The 21,533-nt window shown below is 34.8% G+C and overlaps 1 protein-coding gene, 1 non-coding gene and 1 pseudogene across 4 annotated transcripts in view; all 3 read right to left on the reverse strand.

Moving 5' to 3' along the window:
- Positions 1-21,533, reverse strand: part of PTPRD (protein tyrosine phosphatase receptor type D) — a 1,813,832-nt gene that overhangs the window by 37,461 nt on the left and 1,754,838 nt on the right. For all 3 annotated transcript variants that reach the window (XM_049770278.1, XM_049770286.1, XM_049770270.1), the window contains 2 exons: positions 20,723-20,842; positions 20,064-20,218 (listed from right to left, as the gene is read on the reverse strand). In XM_049770278.1, the coding sequence (XP_049626235.1) occupies positions 20,064-20,218; positions 20,723-20,842 (275 nt within the window). The remainder of the gene's footprint in view (positions 1-20,063; positions 20,219-20,722; positions 20,843-21,533) is intronic.
- LOC126026100 (U6 spliceosomal RNA) lies at positions 2,205-2,311 on the reverse strand. The gene has a single exon (XR_007501569.1). It is a non-coding gene; the product is annotated as a U6 spliceosomal RNA (small nuclear RNA).
- On the reverse strand, positions 2,928-3,037 carry LOC126032818 (uncharacterized; annotated as a pseudogene).

Below are 21,533 nucleotides of genomic sequence, written 5' to 3' on the forward strand. Positions count from 1 at the left end.
TTAGGGCCTACTTCTGGCTGTATATTCAGAAATCAGTCATTTTGGAACTCAGGGACCTTATGGGGTGCCTGGATTGAACCCAGGTTATCTGTGTGCAAGGCAAGTGCCTAAACCACTGAATTACTGTTTAGGAACTGCATTATTATTTTTTTAAGTACATAACACTAGACGAGTATGCCAATTGGATTCTTGCATATGTTTTTTTTTTCTGGGAACTGCTTTGAATTGGGACAATTCCATTCAAATTATCACTTATTAATGGTGTATTTTCAGTATCTTTTTCATGTGTAGCACAAGATCCAGAGTGGAATACAGGACACTATGTTGTCTGTCCTCCTATGTCTTATAGTGGGAAATGTCTTTTGTTGAAGGTTTATATTCTACTGCTTAAATTATTTTAATTTAAATTATATATTATAAATTATAATATAAATATTATATATGTATTATATAATATATTTATAAATCTATAAATAAATATATATTATATAAATATATAAAATAAATTATAAATTATATATATTACATACTGAATTGCTATGAATTTATTTAGAGATTGATTATTTTGTTATCACCTTGCAGGAAAGGTGGATTTTGTTCTAATATGCTTACTTTATGAGTAGATTTGGCAAATGAGGAAAACATAAAATTTAGAAATTAAAAATTTTGGTCATATTAGGCCATTTTATTTTTTATACTAGAACTTCAGTTTTCTCAACTATAAAACATAAATTACTTTCTTAAGGTTGCTAAAAATTTCATCGGTAACAAAATTTCTTTTAATAAATTACTGATAAATTTTCATTTTGGAGGAGGGAGAGCTATAGCTGGCAGTGCTCAGAACTTAGTCCTTGCTCTGTATTTAGGGATCACTTCTTGCTCTATGCTTAGGGAATCACCTACAGTTCTGGACTTAGGTATGCTTGTGCAAAAAAAAGTTCTATATCTGCTTTATTATCTCTCTGGATTTTACTAGTTATTTTAGTTAAATAATTTAATTAACCATCAAATCAACTGTTAAGACATGATTATAAAATAAAAGCATTGTTTCTGTGAAAGGTAAGTTATTACTTTAGGAGAATACTAGAAATTGATTTGAGCCTCATTGCCTTACTACACTGAACTAGGTGTTGGTGAAACTATATGTAAATGGGAAAATGATTTCTTCAAATAAATTAGTATTTTGTCTTATTATTTTAAGATTTTTTGTTTTGTTTTGTTTTGGGGGCACTCACAATGATGCCCAGGGGTTACTCCTGGCTTTGCATTCAGAAATTGCTTCTGGCTTGGGGGACCATATGGGATGCCAGGGATCAAATAATGATCCGTCCTAGGTCAGCTGCATGCAAGGCAAATGCCCTACCTTTGCACCACCTCTCTGGCCCCTATTTTAAGTTTTTTTCAGTCTATATTAAATGAACAGAATCTAATTATAAGCCACAGTAAAAATGAGCTTAGTCTTAAATTAAAAACATGAAAAAATATACATAGCTAAAATTAATGTTAATTATATACCTCTTTTTATTTTTGGCAAAGTACATGTAATGGTGCTCAGTGGCTACTCACAACTCTGTACTTGGGGATTGAACCTGGTTATGGTTTAGAATCATATTCTGTGTCCAGGGATTGAACTCAGGTCTTCTATATAGAATATGTATAGAAATTATTTGGGGGGAGTCTTTTAACTGAGATGTTTGTTTCACTCAAATTTCTAAGGGAACTTTCTGCAGCACCTAGACCACCACATATTTTAATAATATTTATTTATAAATGATGTTTATTATAAGTATATTTTAGTAAGTGCTACTGATACTAGTGAATTTTCCTTAGTAGTTACTTCAGTTCCTGATCCTGTTTTATACCACATGCCAAATTATCTTTGATGATAGTACTTCATTGGAGTGACTCCGATGGGTGATATGAGAGTTTCATGTTTAAAGACATTTCAGAAATTCATTCCTGGAGGTTCACAATAGAAATACTATTGTTTGTTTGTTTGTTTGTTTGTTTTTGGGTCGCACCCGTCGGTGCTCAGGGGTTACTCCTGGCTATCTGCTCAGAAATAGCTCCTGGCAGGCACGGGGACCATATGGGACGCCGGGATTCGAACCAACCACCTTAGGTCCTGGATCGGCTGCTTTCAAGACAAACGGTGCTGTGCTATCTCTCCGGCCCCTGTTTGTTTGTTTTGTTTTGTTTTGTTTTTAAAAATGGAACCCTTCACGAATTTGCATGTCATCCTTGTGCAGGGGTCATGCTAATCTTCGCTGTATCATTTCAATTTTAGTATATGTGCTGCCAAAGCGAGCACTAGAAATGCTATTTTTAGAGCTGATTAAATATTACATAAAGGGCCCGGAGAGATAGCACAGCGGCGTTTGCCTTGCAAGCAGCCGATCCAGGACCAAAGGTGGTTAGTTCGAATCCTGGTGTCCCTTATGGTCCCCCGTGCCTGCCAGGAGCTATTTCTGAGCAGACAGCCAGGAGTAACCCCTGAGCACTGCTGGGTGTGGCCCAAAAAACAAACAAACAAAAAAAAAATTACATAAAACATTTAACTTAGAGGCCGGAGTGGTAGCGCAGCGATAGGGCACTTGCCTTGCACACAACTGACCCAGGACGGACGGAGGTTCAATCCCTGGCGTCCCATATGGTGCCCCAAGCCAGGAGCGATTTCTGAGCGCAGAGTCAGGAGTAAGCCCTGAGCATCATTGGGTGTGGCCCAAAAACAAAACAAACAAAAAAACCCACAAAAATTAACTTAATTTAAACCATGATTATTTGACTATAGAAAATGCTCTGTGTAAAACTCCATGCATAACAAATAAGGACTCAATTTGCACATACACTGGTGAAATAACCACTGTTTTTTAGTAACTGTGTTATGTTCGAATCTTCCCCCCCCCTTTTCTATAAACTATTTTTTTTAGCTGCCCAACTGTCAAAAAATTATTCTTCCAAAATCTCTTGATGTCAATTCTGAACATAGGACAAATGAGCTGCTCTATGTATGCCAGTCACGGCAGAAGCCCTTTTTAAACTCTTTTGCACATCTTGTAGGACCCAGGATGGTTATGAAAATAATTTCTTAGATTATGTATTGTTAAACAGGAAACATTTGGGTTTATAAAACTGCTACTTTTTATTTCTGATTTTGTTTCTCTAAATTAGCTAAGAGAATCATCTATGAATTTAGCTCCATTTCCACATTTCCACTGAAAGAAAGTTTAGCCAGGTCAGTGTGAAGTACAAAAAGTGAAAAAACAAACAAAAATATAAACATTGATGGGGCGTATAATGAACTGAGCCTAAAACAATAAGACAAAACACATTCAATTAAAAAATAAAAGTGGTGAGTTAAAAACAAAGCAAATCCCTTACCTGCAGGTCTAGATTTGTTAAGAACAGTATTAGAAATAAGCTCTCCAAGAGGGAGGAAAGTGTCATTTCAATGGTCTAGAAACATTTTAAAACTACACCTTAAGATTCAGATTAAGAAAACAATATAAATTACTGACTATGGTGGCATTGAGATGCAATTCAGGAGTATTTTACTTGGAGCTGAGGAGGTGATAATGTGTTCCCTATCCATTAAATATGTCTATCAAACTTAAACATTTTTTTAAATGAGGCTATCTAGATTATTAAAACCTAAAATGGGGAGAAGAAATGGACAGACACTTTGACCGAAAAAAAAATGCAAATGGCCAAAGGGCACTTGAGAAAATGCTCTACATCTCTAATCAGCAGGTAGATGCTAATCAAAACAACTATAAAGTACCATCTCACACCACAGAGATTGGTGCAAATCGCAAAGAATGAGAAAAAGCAGTGCTGGTGGGAATGTGGAGAGGAAAACAACTCTTATCCACTGCTAGGTGGGAATGCTGTCTAGTCCAGCTTTTATGGGAAGCGATATGGAGATTCCTTCAAAAACTGGAAATTGAGCTCCCATACGATCCAGCTATACTACTCCTAGGGATATACCCTAGAAACACAAAAATAAAATACAAAAATCCCTTCTCGCACCTATATTCACTGCAGCACTATTTATAATAGCCAGACTCTGGAAACAACCAAGATGCCCTTCAACAGATGAATGGCTAAAGAAACTGTGGTACATATACACAATGAAATATTATGCAGCTGTCAGGAGAGATGAAGTCATGAAATTTTCCTATATATGAGTATGCATGGAATCTATTATACTGAGTGAAATAAGTCTGAGGGAGAGAGATAGACACAAAATGGTCTCACTCATCTATGGGTTTTAAGAAAAATAAAAGACATTCTTGCAATATTTTTTAGAGACAAAAGAGAGGAGGGCTGGAACTTCCAGCTCACTACATGAAGATTACCACTAAGAGTGATGAATGCAGTTAGAGAAATAACTACATTGAGAACTATCATAACAAAGTGAATGAATGAGGGAAGTAGAAAGCCTGTCTAGAGTACAGGTGGGGGTAGGGTGGGGAGGAGGGAGATTTGGGACATTGGTGATGGGAATGTTGCACTGGTATAGGGGGGTGTTCTTTACATAACTGAAACCCAACCACAATCATGTTTGTAATCAAGGTGTTTAAATAAGATATTAATTTAAAAAAAAGGAAAAAAAAACTAAAATGGGAAATGAGTTTCTTTGAAAAATAATTTATTTCTGTCTATTAATGAATATTGCCTGAAATATGAATTCCTGGCATTGGAAATGGATACTTAGGGTTGATTAAACATTCCTTTTGTTTGGTGTTTTTTTTTTTTTTTTTGTCTTTTTGTTTGTTTTATTTTTTATTTTTGTAGTTTTGGGCCAGATTCTTCTGTGCTTCTGTGTTCAGAGGCTTCCTCCTCTGAACTTAAGCATCACTCCTAGACTCTTGGGGGGGGGTCACTTGGGGTGCCAGGGATCAAACCCAGATAAGGCATATGACAGGAAATGCCCTATCCTGCTGTATTATCTCTCAGGCCCTTGTTTAGTTTCTTGGGCCACACAGATATGCTCAGGTATTACTCTTTGATCTGCACTGAAGGATCACTGCTGAAATGATTGAGGAAGCTGCTATACTATTGATCCAGGCCATTATTATGCATTTTTTATGTCTGAGTATGTTTTAAAATGTTGAATTGAAAAATTATACCAGAAAAATTAACCTCTTTCCTCCAATTTCCAAAGATAAAGCTCCTTTGGAATGTCAGATCATAAAGAACAGAAATACAGGGATACAATATTTAAAATGTAGTTCAAATAGTTTAAATAGACTCAAGTTGTGAAGCAATTCAAATTTATAAAGAAAATGTATTTATTTGGCAATTCTTTAATTCCTGAAGTTGCTATATCATTCCCATGTAAACAGACCTTGAAACCTAGGGAGGCACCAAGTTTTAAAAGGCTCTAACTGTCTGAGGGAGGGTTTTTCAAAAGCTGTCTATTACTACAGGATCTTTTCAAAGCCTGTACTCACAGAGAGGGAGCATGAAAAGCAACATCTGTAAGGAAGGACGCTTGAAAAAAATAAACTGTACTCACAGGCATTAGGGCCCTGAGAAACTTTGGTTGCCTGTCCATGAGACATTCAGGAAAAAAAGGGGATGTAGCATAAAAATTTGTTGGGACATAACTTCAACTGACATTTTAAAGATAACTCTGATTTAACATTTGTGTAGATTCAATTATTCTTTATTTAGTCTTACAGAATAATTATTCACTCTGAAATCTTGCTTTGATGTTAGCCTATGTGCAGTCTATCAAGGGTTAACATTTCAGGCCCCAGTTCAGAATACATAAACTAGAATTAAACCAAAACAATACTGACTGACCTACCTAAATAGATGAACTTCATATATAAGAAAAAACCTCAAAGGCGAAACTGCCCTGTGTCAGAATATGTCTTGAACAATTTACTCCTGTGTCTTTTTTGGTAAGTTATCTTTGTCTGAACATTGTTACTTGTTAAGAAATTGAGTATAAATATTCTACCTTTTGCTTTGAATAAATGGAACAGAGCTTGAACCCAAACTTGACTTGACTTCTGTCTTCCATTGTTAAATCTAAGCAGCCACCTTTCAGGCTGAAAAATTATAGGATGATAAACAGGATCCAGAGAGAATTTTAAGAATTATCCTGTATAAACTTTATATTTTCTATATGCAAAATAATATTTTTCTTTGCTTAATTATTATTTACCTTACTCTTAGTATAGAAGTCATTGGTGTATTTTTCTTAAAAAATATCTATAATTTTTGTGTTATTTCATAAATTTCGGTGAGAATAAATTCTCTGCACAGTTGCACTTGCTTCAGAATCACATGTACTTTATTAATGCTACTTATTCAGGCAAAAAAGTTAAAAAATACTGCTAAACATTTGTTTATGTGTAAGATTTCAGAGTTTCACATCTAGAATTCAGGAATATGGCAAACACTTTGAGTGTATGAAAGAACTATAAGCAATCCCAGCAGATGGCATGGTCAGAAGCAAAGGGTTTTGCAAGTGCAAAAAATAGCACACATCCAAATTGAGATGTCTGAATGGTTATAATTATAGCACATCTACAGTAGAATGAAGGAGGTCATTTACATTATGTTAAGCAATGTTGAGGCAGATTCTCATCTTATGTAAGCATGTTACACAAAATAGGGGTCTGGCACATGGATTACTATCTAACAATATAGCACACAGTTTTTATTTCAGTTCCAGCAGAAAAACAATATTGACAAATTTCTTTCTCTCTCTGTTTTTTACTTTATTCAATAGAAGAAGTAACAATAGCATCTGCTACAGTTGGCTGGAGCCTGGGATGTTGAAATCATGGATGATGAGATTCCCAGGCATATGGACACTCAAAAACCTCTGCTACCACCAAGGCCCAGCCAGGCTACAGTGCCAGTGGGAGCAGCAGATATGCGCAGCAGCCACTGTGAACCAAACCATAGCTGCCAAGACAATGTGAACAACATTTTTAGTGGCCAGAATTGATTTCTATCATCAAGGATTCAGGCACTAGTGGCCAGCAGAATGAGCTTATCTCTGAATTCCTCTCCTCCTCCTCCTTTGTAATCCCTTAACTACTTTCTACTGTCCTGGCTTTGCTGATCTTCTGTGTGTCCAGCACATCTTGAGGATTTACAATACTGAATTGGCTCTACGAAAAGGCATACTCTAACTGTCTTAGCTCTAAACATAACACTTCTTTCTATCAGATAGAGGCTTTATGAGTACTTTCCAGTTTTATCTAGAAAATATTAAGGAACTCAAATAATTTTTAACAAAATTAACAGGACCATGATGCAATGGGAAGCATTTTGAGCCAACAATTTCAATATTTATATCCACAAAGGATCTATAGGGAGCTGCCAATTTTGTTATATATCATTTTATTTTCTTTGCTTTGAGTATAGAGGATGGAGTTAGTAGTGAAGCAGTGAGTCTGTGTCTGGAGGAATCAAGGGAAAAGATGGAGAGTAGTTAAGAGAAGGAGAGCAGATGAGAGATGAGATGTAAAGGATAAACATATGAGCAAAAGCAATATAAAAAGTCTCTGTGTGGGGGAGGTAAAAGAGGGAGAGAGAAAGTAGAGGGAGAGTTAAACAGATGAGAGAAGAAAGATAAGAAAATGAAGTGAAGGTTATCTTGGAGACTTCAAGTGTTCTTTCTACATCTCATTTTCTATAAATGAATGATTCGCCTAAAGGTTTTCAGCTCATAACTGAATTTACTGGTCCACAGTTTGCATGTACAAACTATTGATTTGATTCCTGGCAACACCTGGTTCCCCCAAAATATCCAAGAATCCAACTGAACTGGAAATAGCCCCTGAGAAATTACTGGTATGAACCGTAAACAAACAAGCAAAAGAAAATTAAGACTATAAACCCAAATAAATTATAAATTATAAGATAATATAAAGTAAATAATTTTTGAGACATTAGGATATTGATATATGAAGACATTAATAAGACATTATTAAGATATTGAGACTGAGATATTAAAGATGAAATAATACAAATTTACAGTAATAGAAATTTCTCCCGCTATGTGTGCTGATATCTAATCAAACACCAATAGTGATGAAACAAATAATATAGAGTTATCTAACATTTTTGCTGATTTCACATATTAACAAAAATCCCTCTGTCTTACATGGAACTGGGAATTTCTGGTTCCTACATTCAACATCATGATGGACATTTACATAGATCTTAATCAAGCTAGTGAGCAGAGATTAGAGTTTCCTGCCTTCTAAGGTTTGACAACAAAGCAATCATAGAACCAATATCTTCAAAAATTATATGTTGCTTCTCGCACCAAGATGTGGAGCCATGCAGGAACTGAAGTGATAGTAAAGCAGGAGTAATTTCTAAATGGCCTACAAAAACAAACAACAACAACAACAAGGACAAAGAAGTGGAGCCTGTTCCCCCATCTCTTGAATGTGGATTATAGTGCCTTACTTTCTACACAGAAGGCTGAGGCAGAAGTGATGTTACATGGCTCCCAACCCTTAGCCTCCAAAGACCTACATTTTTCCTTTGATCACCTCAGAGCCCCAAGCCAAGTAGAGCAGAATGAAAGACTCTTGGAGACAGCTTTTTCTGCCCTTCTCACACACTTCAAAGGAGAGCTCAAACCAGGAGACAACTCTGCCAAATCATTCTACAGAATAATGAGAAATAATAGACTGTGGTGCTGTAAGTTACTAAATTTATATATACATATATATAGCAACTGTGACTTACTGAATCTCTTTTTAACCCAGGTTGGAAACTAAAGACACACAAATATATGAGTAGCAGAAATATGGACATATTTTTAAATATGAACATATTAAATATTCAATATCACACCAAAAGAAAACAATATCAGGGAGAAGGCATAGTTTTCTTTATAGTCACAATTCTCATAATATTTTCCTTTCAAATATTATAGGGTGTTTTTGTAGTAAGGTGCATAGTCTTTATATCAAAATAAAAAAGTAACAGTCAAAAAACTGTATCTCAGGGGCCGGGCGGTGGCGCTAGAGGTAAGGTGCCTGCCTTGCCTGCGCTAGCCTAGGATGGACCGCGGTTCGATCCCCCGGTGTCCCATATGGTCCCCCGTGCCTGCCAGGAGCGACTTCTGAGCGCATAGCCAGGAGTAACCCCTGAGCGTCACCGGGTGTGGCCCAAAAAAAAAAAAACTGTATCTCAGCTAGTACACTTTTATTTCCTTAGATTTATCATGCACCATCAACTCTACAAGCACCACTCTGAATTAATGAGAATTTTAATTACCAACCCTCTCTTATAGGAGGTTTACAGAAATATTTGGGTTGCAGAATAAGAGAGGATGTGGCATGGGTAGAGTAAAAAGACTATTCAAGATTTTAGGATAAATAATTATTTCACAAGTAATAAAAGTTCAGTAGAACTTGTTATTTAAGCATCAAGTTTATGTGTCCTGGAACTACATGCTGTCCCTGGAGCAAAGTATTGTAAGATGTGAAAGCTTGAGTGGTAGCTGATAACACAACTTACTTTTCTCACATCTATCTGATTCTTGATCTTTATACTCCAGGAAACATGGAAAAAATATAGCTTCTATGTTTAAGGCCATGTAAGGATGTTCCTCATGCTGCTTGTTTTGAACTGCCAAAATGTTGATCTCTCATATCAAGAATGAATATGAAACAAAGTCATAAACTCCTTGCAAAATGGTGAGCATTTATCAATACCAATCAATGGTGTCCTTCCAAATAGATGCTTAAGATAAAGATTTATGGTAGCGATGCTGCTCGAGGGCAAAACTATTTTGAAACTCCTTTTTGCAGAATTTCGTAACATATAAAATTATTGTTTGGATTCACTAATAAAAGTATATCTTTGTCTTAGGAGATTGACTGATTAGTTGGAGTACCAAATATCTCTAGAACCAATAATGTGTGTGTGTGTGTGTGTGTGTGTGTGTGTGTGTGTGTGTGTGTGTGTGTGTGTAGCTGATGATTAAAGTAGTAAATATTGTTAAACATTTCAAGTAACACTTCCAAATTTCTTTATGTTTTTGAAAGTGATGATTTTGGAGACTAGATATAGTATTGCAAACAGGTATAGTATGGTACTTTCCTTGCACATGGCTGACCAAATTCTATTTAATCCATGTATTCCATCTGGCCTCATTAGAACCAACAGGAATGATGATCCTTGTGCACAGACCAAGGAAAAATCCCTTGGCATAGGCCCATGTGGCCCCCAAATTAAACTAAACCAAACAATGAAAGTGATATTTTTTTTGTTTTGGGGGAAGGTTGAGGTTACATTCTAAAGTACTCAGGGGCTATTACTTGCAATTTGCTCAGGAAATTTGCCTGAAAAAATTTGCCTGAAAACAGTATGTGGTATTGGGTCATGGCCATTGAAATCACATACATGACAAGTGTCTTATCTCATGTACCATCCCTTAAGTTCCTTAAAGTGGTTTATATGAAAAAGTCACCAATGTTTAAAGCAAGAGGACATCCAATTTTTTTTTTCTTTCCTTTTTTCTTGGGGGTGGGACCACTCCCAACAGAGTGCAGGGCTTACTCTTGACTCTATTATCAGTGAACACTTCTAGCGAAGCACAAGTATCTATATAAGTGCTAGGGTTCAAACCGAGATTGGTCAAATGCAAGGTGAGCAACTGCCCAACTGTATTACCTCTAGAGTCTCAAATATGTATTTTTCTACCTTTAAAACTTGTTGTAAAATTTAAAATAAGTTTAAAATTTATTGTAGGTTAGCATTTAAATGTACATTTAAATCTACAGTCATGATTCAATCTGTCTCATTGCTGTGGTTTTTAACTACGAATAGTGTTGCTGCCTAAGGAATTCTGGCAATTCTCAAAGATACATTTGTCATAATTATTTGGGGAGGGGTAGAAGCCAGAGTTGCTGCCCAACATCTTATAATGTTGAGTATATGACTAATAAAACTTATGTAACATGAATGTCAGTAGTATGGGTCTTGAAAAATCTTGTCTTATAGTTACCACCTGTTCTATTAAGTAAAGAATATAACTTTAAGGTAATCAAACAATTGCCACAATTACAAGTGTCTATGCATTTTAAAATTGTTAACTATTAAAGGTACCAATAATCTTCTAGGCTTTTATATATGTTTTACATGCATTTGTATAATGTAACATATGTGCATATCTAGTTCCGTAAATATTTTCTACTTTTATAAATCACAAATAATACAGAAATCAAGCTCAGTATTCAGAAAATACATAAATATATTTGTTGTATATAATAATGCCAATATATTTTATGTGTGATCAAATAATAATAACTGGTCAGTAACTACAAATATTTATTGATATCTTTCTAGGTGGCAGGTACTTCATTATCACTTGAAATATATCATATTCATATTTGTAAACAATTCTATCAAGAAAACAAGACTCTGGGCCCGGAGAGATAGCACAAAGGCGTTTGCCTTGCAAGCAGCCAATCCAGGATCAAAGATGGTTGGTTCAAATCCCGGTGTCCCATAGGGTCCCCTGTGCCTGCCAGGAGCTATTTCTGAGCAGACAGCCAGGAGTATCCCCTGATATCCCTGAGTATCCCTGAGCACCACCGGGTGTGGCCCAAAAACCAAACAAACAAACAAAAAGAAAACAAGACTCTAGCCTAGGTTCCATCCTAGGATCTGTACAAAAACCAAGATCACTAATTACAGAAGAATGACTACAACAACTGTGATGGAGCAGAAATTTTGGATTCAAAACGAAAAACTCTATCCTACACTTTGTCCTATGAACTGTGCAAATAGCATAATCTCTAATTACAAAGGACTGATTTTTAACAGCCACACTGAGTAGAACATTTCCTGACACCATAAAAAGAACTTGGGGTTCAAAAATGAGCATGTCTAAAGCCTGTAGTTGTTCCCATGACAGTATGCGTCAGGGTGGAGAAACCCTGTATCTCCTAGGCCAAAGGAATTCATTTTTAATTTTCCCAACACTTACAGTGTCTATGCAAAAAATAAAATTAAATTAAAACAAAAAACCAAAAACAAAAACCAAAAAAAAGCCCCAATCAACCAACCAACCAACCAAACAAACAAAAAACCTTGCCACATCAGCCCCCTTTCTTTAATTTCTTTTCTTCCTTTTGGTGTTGTTTTGTTGCTGTTTTCTTTTTTTAGTTGGTGGTGTGTTTGTTTTTTTATCATTGCTTGTTTTTCCCCCTATTTCTTTCTTCTTTTAAATCTATATTTATAGTTTCTAGATGGGCTCTTCTCAGCTTCTTTGTTTTTCCCAACAGAACCACAGAACTTGAATCATCTTGTTCTGCCTCAAAAATTGAGGGGAATAAAAGCGGATGGTTCCAGGAACAAACAATCGCATGAACATTGATAGAAATAAAAATTGATCAGACTTAAACACGAAACCCAAAGTCAATGACAACAGAATCAAGATAACCCAATCTATAACAAGCTACACACATAGGGGCTGCTGTTACACTAGCAGTCCAAGGGGTAAGAAGGTATTACGTGATGCATGCTGGGAACAGAGGTGGAAGGAGGACAACACTGGTAGTGAGAATGGCCCTAATTCACTGTCACTATGTACCTTAAATATAACTGTGAAAGACTTGTAATTAACATTGGTCACAATAAAAATAAGGACATTAAGGCTTAAAAAGGCCTTAATATTGCCCGGAGAGATAGCACAGCGGTGTTTGCCTTGCAAGCAGCCTATCCAGGACCAAAGGTGATTGGTTCGAATCCCAGTGTCCCATATGGTCCCCTGTGCCTGCCAGGAGCTATTTCTGAGCAGACAGCCAGGAATAACCCCTGAGCACCGCCGGGTGTGCCCCCCCCCAAAAAAAAGGCCTGAATTTGCCCAAGATCATGGATGTCACAAACGGTACAAGTGTAATTTGAATTCTAGATAACTAATTTAAAGGACTGGAATTGGGGCCAAAAAAGCTTGTAAACACATGAATTCTTTTTAGCTGTGACCCTAGTTCAAGCCCCTGTATTGCATAAATCCAAGATCATTGCCAGGAGTGACACTCTGTCCCATCCCAGTACAAAATCAGGAGTAAGCTCTGCCTGAGCATTACCAGATATAACCCAAAACAAAATAATCAATTAAAAAATAAGCTCTGTTTATCATGCTAAAAGTTATCTATATTTTGGGCAAGACACAATCCACTCTCATTTTAATGACATAAATTGAAGAAGACAGACAATGGCAGTGTTTTGTAGACAGGAGAAGTTTTTGACAAAATATATATTCAGCAAACTCTTCACTCATACTCACCAAGACTTACTATTTCAAAGTCCCAATTTCCTTACCTGGACAGTAAGGATTCAATAATACATATCTAATATTCTTATTATAAAAAGCAAATAAAATAAGTGGTGGAAGATATGCTGTGCATGTTTACATTGCTATAAAGATGTGAGCTGGTTGCTATTCTTGGTTATTATGGGAATGAAAAGGTGATTTTGTTGCCATTGAAGGGATCTGCACAATACAGTCATAATATGACTTTGAAATTTATTCCTTATTACATTATCCTCACCTTTCATTTAGTGCATTTATGTATATAATGCTTCTTTTCAAACAGAATATCCATTTCATATGGCACTCAGTATGTTTCTTTTGCACCCCAAACATCTTCATTTTAAGTTTCAATTTTACATCTACTGTGGGCCATTGTGTACTTCATTTTACTTTTTTTTGCTGACTCAATTATTCTGAATGAGCTCAGTGGAAGATAGAATACTCTAATAGGATTGAACCATCATTAGATTGAAGATCTGGTCTCTTGTTTTGTATTACCATGATGTTCCATTAAGAATCTAATTTTACATGAAAGTATTGGTATATGAAAAATAATATGGCATAATAGTTTCTACATGGTAAAATATTTATCATCACCTTAAAATGCTTCCCCAAATGAGGACATAATTTGTTATATTCCACTCATTTTATTATTTTTTTCCAAAAATGTTGGCATTTTTTTTAGAAATCTAGTATTTCATCTACAAAAACTAGCTTCTCTTATTACTTAATTTACACATGAAAATGATTTCCAGATTTAAGAAAATATGAGTCTATGGTTCTTACTTGTCAGCATCTTAAAAACGATCACATGCTTTGGCAATATTTGTAGTCTTTGATCTAAGGAGACATTTGAATGTAACATTGCGAATAAAAAAGGGTGGAATTTAGAATGAATGTTTAAAAATACATTAAACAAATTTCCACAGTACTCTTATTTTCTTGGATTACATGTCTTATATTAATTTTTTGATCACTGCCTTTTATTTTTATTCATATATGAAGCAATTTCCAAAATATTTTGACCAAGAAAAGGCTATTTTGGTCAATAGAGTGTTGGTATATGGAGACCATTACACAATGAACATAAGTAACATTTTGATTGGACGTTTATAAATAAAGTCAGCAGTATAGATTCTAGGAATCTTTCAAAAATTAATTTCTCATCTGAATTTATTGGGCCCTATCATTACTGAGATGAGATCCTGACTTTGCAGTTCCTAATCCTTGGGCCCCTGTGCTAAACCAATGAAACTTTTGGCATCACCTGGAAGGACTTCTCCACTTTCCAAATTTTCTTGCAGTTTTGCACTGCCAAGAAAATAGTAAGAAAATTAAAACAGCACACAGATTGGAAAAAAATAACTACAAGTCATAAATCTGATGGCCAGAAATACTCCTACAATTCCATAATAAAAAATAAACAATTTAGTTAAAAATATGAAACAGATTTGAATATTTTTGCCAAAGAAGATATAAAAGTGGCTAATGAGCATATTGAATGATATTTAGCATCATCAATCAATGGGAAAATACCAATTAAAACTACAAAGATTTATCAGTTTAAAGAGGCTTTTTTAACATGGTTATAATCAATATAATAGAAAGTAACAACTATTGGCAAGAATTTAGAGAAACTGAAACCCTCATGCATCATTGGTAGAATAAATAATGGTACAGCCCCTTTAAAATTTTTGGCAGTTACCGTGAATTTTAAACATAAAGCTACCAAATGTTCCAGCCATTCTGATGCTGAGGTATAAAATCAACACAAATAAAAATATATGTCCAAATGAAAGGAAAATAAAGAGGTTCTTAGGAGCATTATTCATAACAACCAGAAAGGCAGACAATTATAATGCCAATAAATTTATGAATGAATAATTATTACATATCCATATAAGAATATTATTTGACAATAAAAAGAAATGAATAAGCCATGAAATAATGGGCATGAAGATTGAAAGCATGCCAAGCAAAGAAACCAGTCTAAAGAACTATATAAGTTATAGAAAATATCCAGAGAGGCTAAATAATAGAGAGGGAAAGTTGATTAGCAGATGTCTAAAAATAGTGGCTAGAGGGACGGTATGATAGTATGTAACATGCTAGGGATTGATAAATGGAGAATATGGGACTTCTTTATAAAATGATGAAAATAGGGGCCGGAGAGATGGCACAGCGGTAAGGATTTTGCCTTAGACACAGAACGATGGTGGTTCAAATCTCGGCATCCCATATGGTCCCCCATGCCTGCCAGGAGCGATTTCTGAGCATAGAGCCTCTGAGCACTGCTGGGTGTGATGCAAACACCCCCCCCCAAATGATGAAAATATTCCAAAATAAACTATTATAATGATTGCTCAAATGTATAATTGTACTAGAATGATTAAATTGGATATCTTAACTGGGATATTGGCATATAAACTGATTCAATAAACCTAATTTTTGTTTAAAAAAGAACAATTTCTAGGAGCCAGAGTGATGGCGCAGCAGTAGGGCATTTGACTTGTATGCTGTTGACCCAGGACTGACCACTATTCAGACTTTACCATATGGCCTTGGAAGATCTAGTTGGCTGGATTATAAAACAAGAGCAGCAGATATAGAAGGAGAATAGGTACACTTCTAGTATAGTTAAATATTGTTTGTCATGAAACAGAAATGAAATATGTAAAATGTGTAGGTAGTGGTGGTTAATGCTGAGAGAACAATAGGAGTGAAGGGGAATATCTGCCTAGACTTAAAACAGCATAAACACAATGATTAAAAGATCAAACTTATTCTTGAAGCTATCAAAAACTGTAGCACTAGATTTATTTTTAACAGCATCATTTTAAGAGTTCAAGGGTTTCTTTATTCCTGATAAAAAAAAACACCATGAAAAATAATTAGAATTCTCAGCAATAAAATGTTCTCCATCACTGAGAAAAGTTATGAATTACTATGATGGAAAATATCTAAAACATTCAATTAGATATTTGATATTTGTAAATATCTAGTTAGTCACAAGGTGAATAGTTCAAGTTAGACAGAAAAATATTCAAGTTCATGTTGTATTCTTCCCTAGATTTACTTTTCTACATATATGTCTACATGTGTTCTTAAAACTTACTTAATAATTCATATATTCAAAGTTTAACATCATTGTATGCTTATATGTGCTAACTATATATGCTTTATCATTTAATATCATATCCTTTCAGATCATTTAATTTTCAAAATATTCTGATTGTTAGGAATGCCTGAATCTCGAAACACCATCAGTTTACAAGTGAAGCAACAGTGACTAAGAGAGAATTTCCCAAAGCACACTGGTAATAAGCAAATTGTGTCTAACTGACCCCATTTGAGGTTATAAAATTGAATGTTGAGGTTGTAAAAAAAGTTGGCAATAAAAGTTTTCTGAAGCAGCAATGACTCCAATTAGTCAAACTCAAATGCCTAATGAATCTAAGATCTTTCTCATAGCACTCAAAATGTGTTATATTTCTTTTTTTAAACAATATCTTTATTTAAGCACCATGATTACAAATATGTTTGTAGTTGGGTTTCAGTTATAGAAAAGAACACCCCCCCTTCACCAGTTCAACCTTCTCACTATCAATTCTCTCGTCTCCCTCCTCCAAGACCCCCTGCCTGTCTTTGTGACAGGCATTCTATTTCTCTCACTCACTACTATTGTCATAGTTGTTAATGTAGTTCTTGGTTGCAGAAGGTGGAAGCTAGTGGAAAAGTTTATGAATCACCAATTCAGACTTTCTCTTCAACTCTGCCAATGGTTACAGTAAGTAGGGACTTATTTGGAGTAAAATATTCTGAGTTTAGATAGCAGCAAAGCTTCACAACTCTTCACACAGAGCTAAGATTATGTAAATTCTGTGTAAGAACTGACAACCAGATCTAGATGGTCTTCCTTATGTGGCTGGCTTTACCTAACTATTCAAGGTTTGTTTGTGCTAATGACACTGGGCTGTAACACTCATCATGCTAATTATGGATTATATAATTTAATTTATTCATAATGGCTCTTTTGAATATTGATGTTTATTCTTAGGTGCAACTGGTGGGAAAATAAGAATTTTCTCCTTTTCCATTCCTCCCCTCACCCATTTTTGTCAGATTTTCTCCCCTTTTGTTGAGACTTATAAGTAGAAACACTAAATGCATTATCTTTATGCAATGGGTTATTTGGCAATAAAAACAACAACAAAAATACTAGTAAATGCTATAACATAAGTGAGTTTTGAAAAGATTATGCAAGATTGAATTTATAGAAGTCTACAAAAATTTATTTGAATTAGTAGGGCCTAGAGAAAGCATAGAAGTTAAGGTATTTTTCTTAGCACTAGCAGATGATCAAGGTCAAGTCCCTGGTTTAAATTCAGCTTTGTCTCCTGAGCACTGTTGGGCATGGCCCAAAATCAAAATCAAAACAAATTGAAAGTAGATAAAAATTAGTGACTGCTTAAAGCTGGATGTTAGAGGAAATGAAATTCTGCCAATGGTTACAGTAAGTAAGGACTTACTTAGAGTCAATATATTCTGAGTTTAGATAGAAGTAAAGCTTCACAACTCTATAAACACACTACAAATGATTACAATATACATTTTATAATTCACTGGGATGTGAATTTTATGGTTTATGAATTCTATTCAATAAAACTATTAATAAAGAAAAGAAAAATCTCCTTTTTAATAGATCTGCAGAAGGCTTGGATTTACTTTGAATTTGTATTTAAGAAAATATTCATATATAGTAGTAGAGCAATCATAATATATACGTAATATAGCAACATGATCATGGTAACTGATCAGTACTTCCGTATGACTTGGTTGGTGTGGCTTCCTGCATAATTTCTTTTTGCTTTAAAATAAAATTTAAACTAGCTGTCATTGGATAGCAATAGTTGTTATTAGGAATGATTATTAAACTGCTATGTCTGAAAATGTATGTTTTCAAGTGTTAGAAAACATGCAGCCAAGTCAAGGATTCACCATAATTTAGTCACTGACCTTTCCTAAATATAACTAAAATTTCTGGACTGACATATGAGGATATTTAAAAGAAAACACAAGTCAAATCTCAAACTCAGTTTCTAATGCATCTTTTATCACTGTTTCAAAGTTGCTAACACATTTCTTCCACCCATATATGTACATTTCTTTTTGTTTGTTTCAATACACAGCTTCTCTAGAGCCTCAGGCACAGCACTTCCAAATGTCAGGAGCTATTAGCTATGCACATTCATCTTTATTTCCTTATTTCTGTAGAATCAACTCCCACTAAGGTGAGTCCAGGTGTCTTAGACAGAACTCTATGTGTGTGTGTATGCATGTATGTATGTGAGAGAGACTGAGAGGTAGAATTTTTGAAATATGGCAGCATAAACATGTATCTTACTTACAACCTTGTAGTCTATTTTCTATCCCTCAAGTACCTAGTATGAAGTCCATACCGTTACTTATGCCTTTTTTCTTATTATCAAGAAGAGGTAAAATGCAATCTGTACTTAACTTTTGTTAATGTTTTTTATTTGTTAGAATTGAGCAGTTGGAACATGCTACATTTCATACATGCATTAAAATAATTTATTTTCAATTCTTTTTCATTGAAAATTTTGCTAATATTTTTCCTCATTAAATATATGTATATATGTTTTTGTGTGTACTTATTTTTATCTGTAGTTGTATATGTTTATGTGTCTGTATGAGTGACATATCTGTATGAGTAGGCATATAAGGATAGTATTTCTTCAGTGAGTCAAAATGTTCTGTCTTCTCTTGTTCAAACTCCATCATAAAACATTTGATGGGGCTGAAGGATGAATGGGTGGGTAGGGTGCTTGCTTTGCAATGCAGTCTACCTGGGTTTGATCCTTGGCATCCCATAAAATACCCTAAGCACCACCAGCAATAATTCCTGAGTACAGAGCCAAAAACAACCCCTGAGCAGCGCTGGGCATGGTCCACGTAACCCAAAACCCAAACCAAAAAACAAAACAAAATAAATCTCATAAGAGATCTGTATAATCAAGTTGAGTTTAGAACAAAGCAACACCCAAACTCCATCATAATAACTCTTTGAGGTCTGTGAATAAGTTTGTATAACAAAGCACAGCAGGATTTCAAAGCTCATTTTGCACAACATCCTTATAACACTGAGAAAAAAAATCTTGGCTGATGTTGATATTATTTAAGAATCTGCTTTCATATGTTCTTTTGACAAAAGAGTATGTTTACAAGAAGCTAAGCATGATGTAAGTGAGGGCTTATGGTTATGTGTACTGGTAAAACTATTGCCTACTGGCATCAACCAGAGGAAGATCAGACTTTTGCTTTGACCATACTAAGGCATTTTTCCACTAACGTAAACAAATTTCCAGTGTGTAAGATTCATGCAAAGTCTGTAATGTTGTGGCAGATCCTCAAAGGCTCTTGTCCTGGTTTCTGAGGATCAAGATGGAGATGAAAAGATAAGGCTGAAAGTATCTCCACATGAATAACACATTGTATAAACATATTGAATAATTATATTGTATAATTAGATATATAAAATTCTGATCAGAATTAAGTTAAAATATTAATAAGTTATATAATATTACCAGTCAGGAGAAAACCCAGACTCATTATTATAGACATTTGACTGTTCCAAAGTATTAAGAAGTTGGAAAGAGAATATCAAAGGAAAAACAATCTGGCTCTTCAATGTAGAATTTCGAGAATAGCAAAGGCTTCCATTGGTTCATACCTGCAGTGCACAACCATGGGACCTGCGTCAGGAGGATTACATGTTTTTACTCTTCGTAAGAAAGCTAGAAAAGGTGTAGGGTGTTCTGGAACACCATGATCAGGCCATGCGGTAAACTGGAATTGTCTTACTTCTCTCTTTTCACTTGAACCATTCTGTGAAGGAGAAACACTGGATGAGCTCCCAAGGTTTTAGTCTTTAGACAATAAAGGTGAATAACATCATGAAAAAATAACAAAAAATATGTGCAGACTTAATTCTCCCTTGTATCTCAAATCTTTAGGGAAATACTCTTGCGAGATAAACCTCAAGTTACTTGTAAACAATATTAGCTCAAGAAGATAAAATTCCTAGGCACAGATTATTATTATATTTTTCAGGGATAAGTTATCAGAAAGACTTCTGCTATATGTTCTGGGAAGAGTTTCTTTCTTCATTTATTCATTTGCCAAAACTTTCATCCAGAGAAACAGTTCCATATTTACTGAAAAATTTCCAGACAAGGAAGAATTGCTGAGTGATAATGGAAAAATTATTTCATTCTTTACTGTTGCCAATAGAACCAAGATTTAAGAAAACCCTAAAATATCTGATTTCTCAAAAGCAGCTTTCTTTAAATAATGGAAAAGGGAAACAAGGAGAGAAATGGAAACACATACCTTGTAAAGTGCAAATGTTCTAACACAATATGTGGCCAACTCCACAGTGTCCAGCAGTGTCACCTGGACAAGCCCATGGGTTTCTGTGCCTCTAGTGGGCCAATACTGGTCACACTTCACCTGGAAGAAACAAGTGATGAATTCAGGACAGATGCTCATCAATTTCTCTATTAACTTTACTCAGAGTCTCTGTTGAAGGGAAACAGCTTTATTTCTGCATTTCATTGTCAGTTGATCTTTTTCTGGCATGCATTCTTGTTATCCCAATATATGTAAATTACTGCTCTGATGCCAATATAAACCACATTTTTCAAACTGGTAGGAATACTAAGCAGTAACAGATTCAATTTTCTTGGAGAAAAATATATTGCAGACTGTAACAGAGTAAAATAGCGAGGAGAGGTATTTGAAACTTTAGAGAACTTGAAAAGAAAACATAAATTTATTCTGGGATAGTATTTAGAAATCACACTAGGAATATTATGCATAGGCATTTAAGATACATAGTGAGATAGTTAGTGCTCATCCATCAAGGTTTAAGAGAAACAAGCTATTTCATCATGAGCTATCACAATTTGCAAACACGCTTGCTTAAAGAAAAGAAGAAATAGTTTGTAAATCTATCAATTTACAATACACACTGTGGAATTTATAATATAAGATAAATGGCATTTCTTTTCAAAACAAATTAAATATGTAATGTCTAGGGGAAAAAGAGCTGACTATGTTTTTTCTAAATAATCTCAGAGGGTCATACTCTAGTAGTGCAAAGCTTAAATAATTTAAAATTCATTTATTTTAGATGAATAAT

The sequence above is a fragment of the Suncus etruscus genome, chromosome 1 (genome assembly GCF_024139225.1).
Source record: "Suncus etruscus isolate mSunEtr1 chromosome 1, mSunEtr1.pri.cur, whole genome shotgun sequence".
NCBI lineage: Eukaryota > Metazoa > Chordata > Mammalia > Eulipotyphla > Soricidae > Suncus > Suncus etruscus.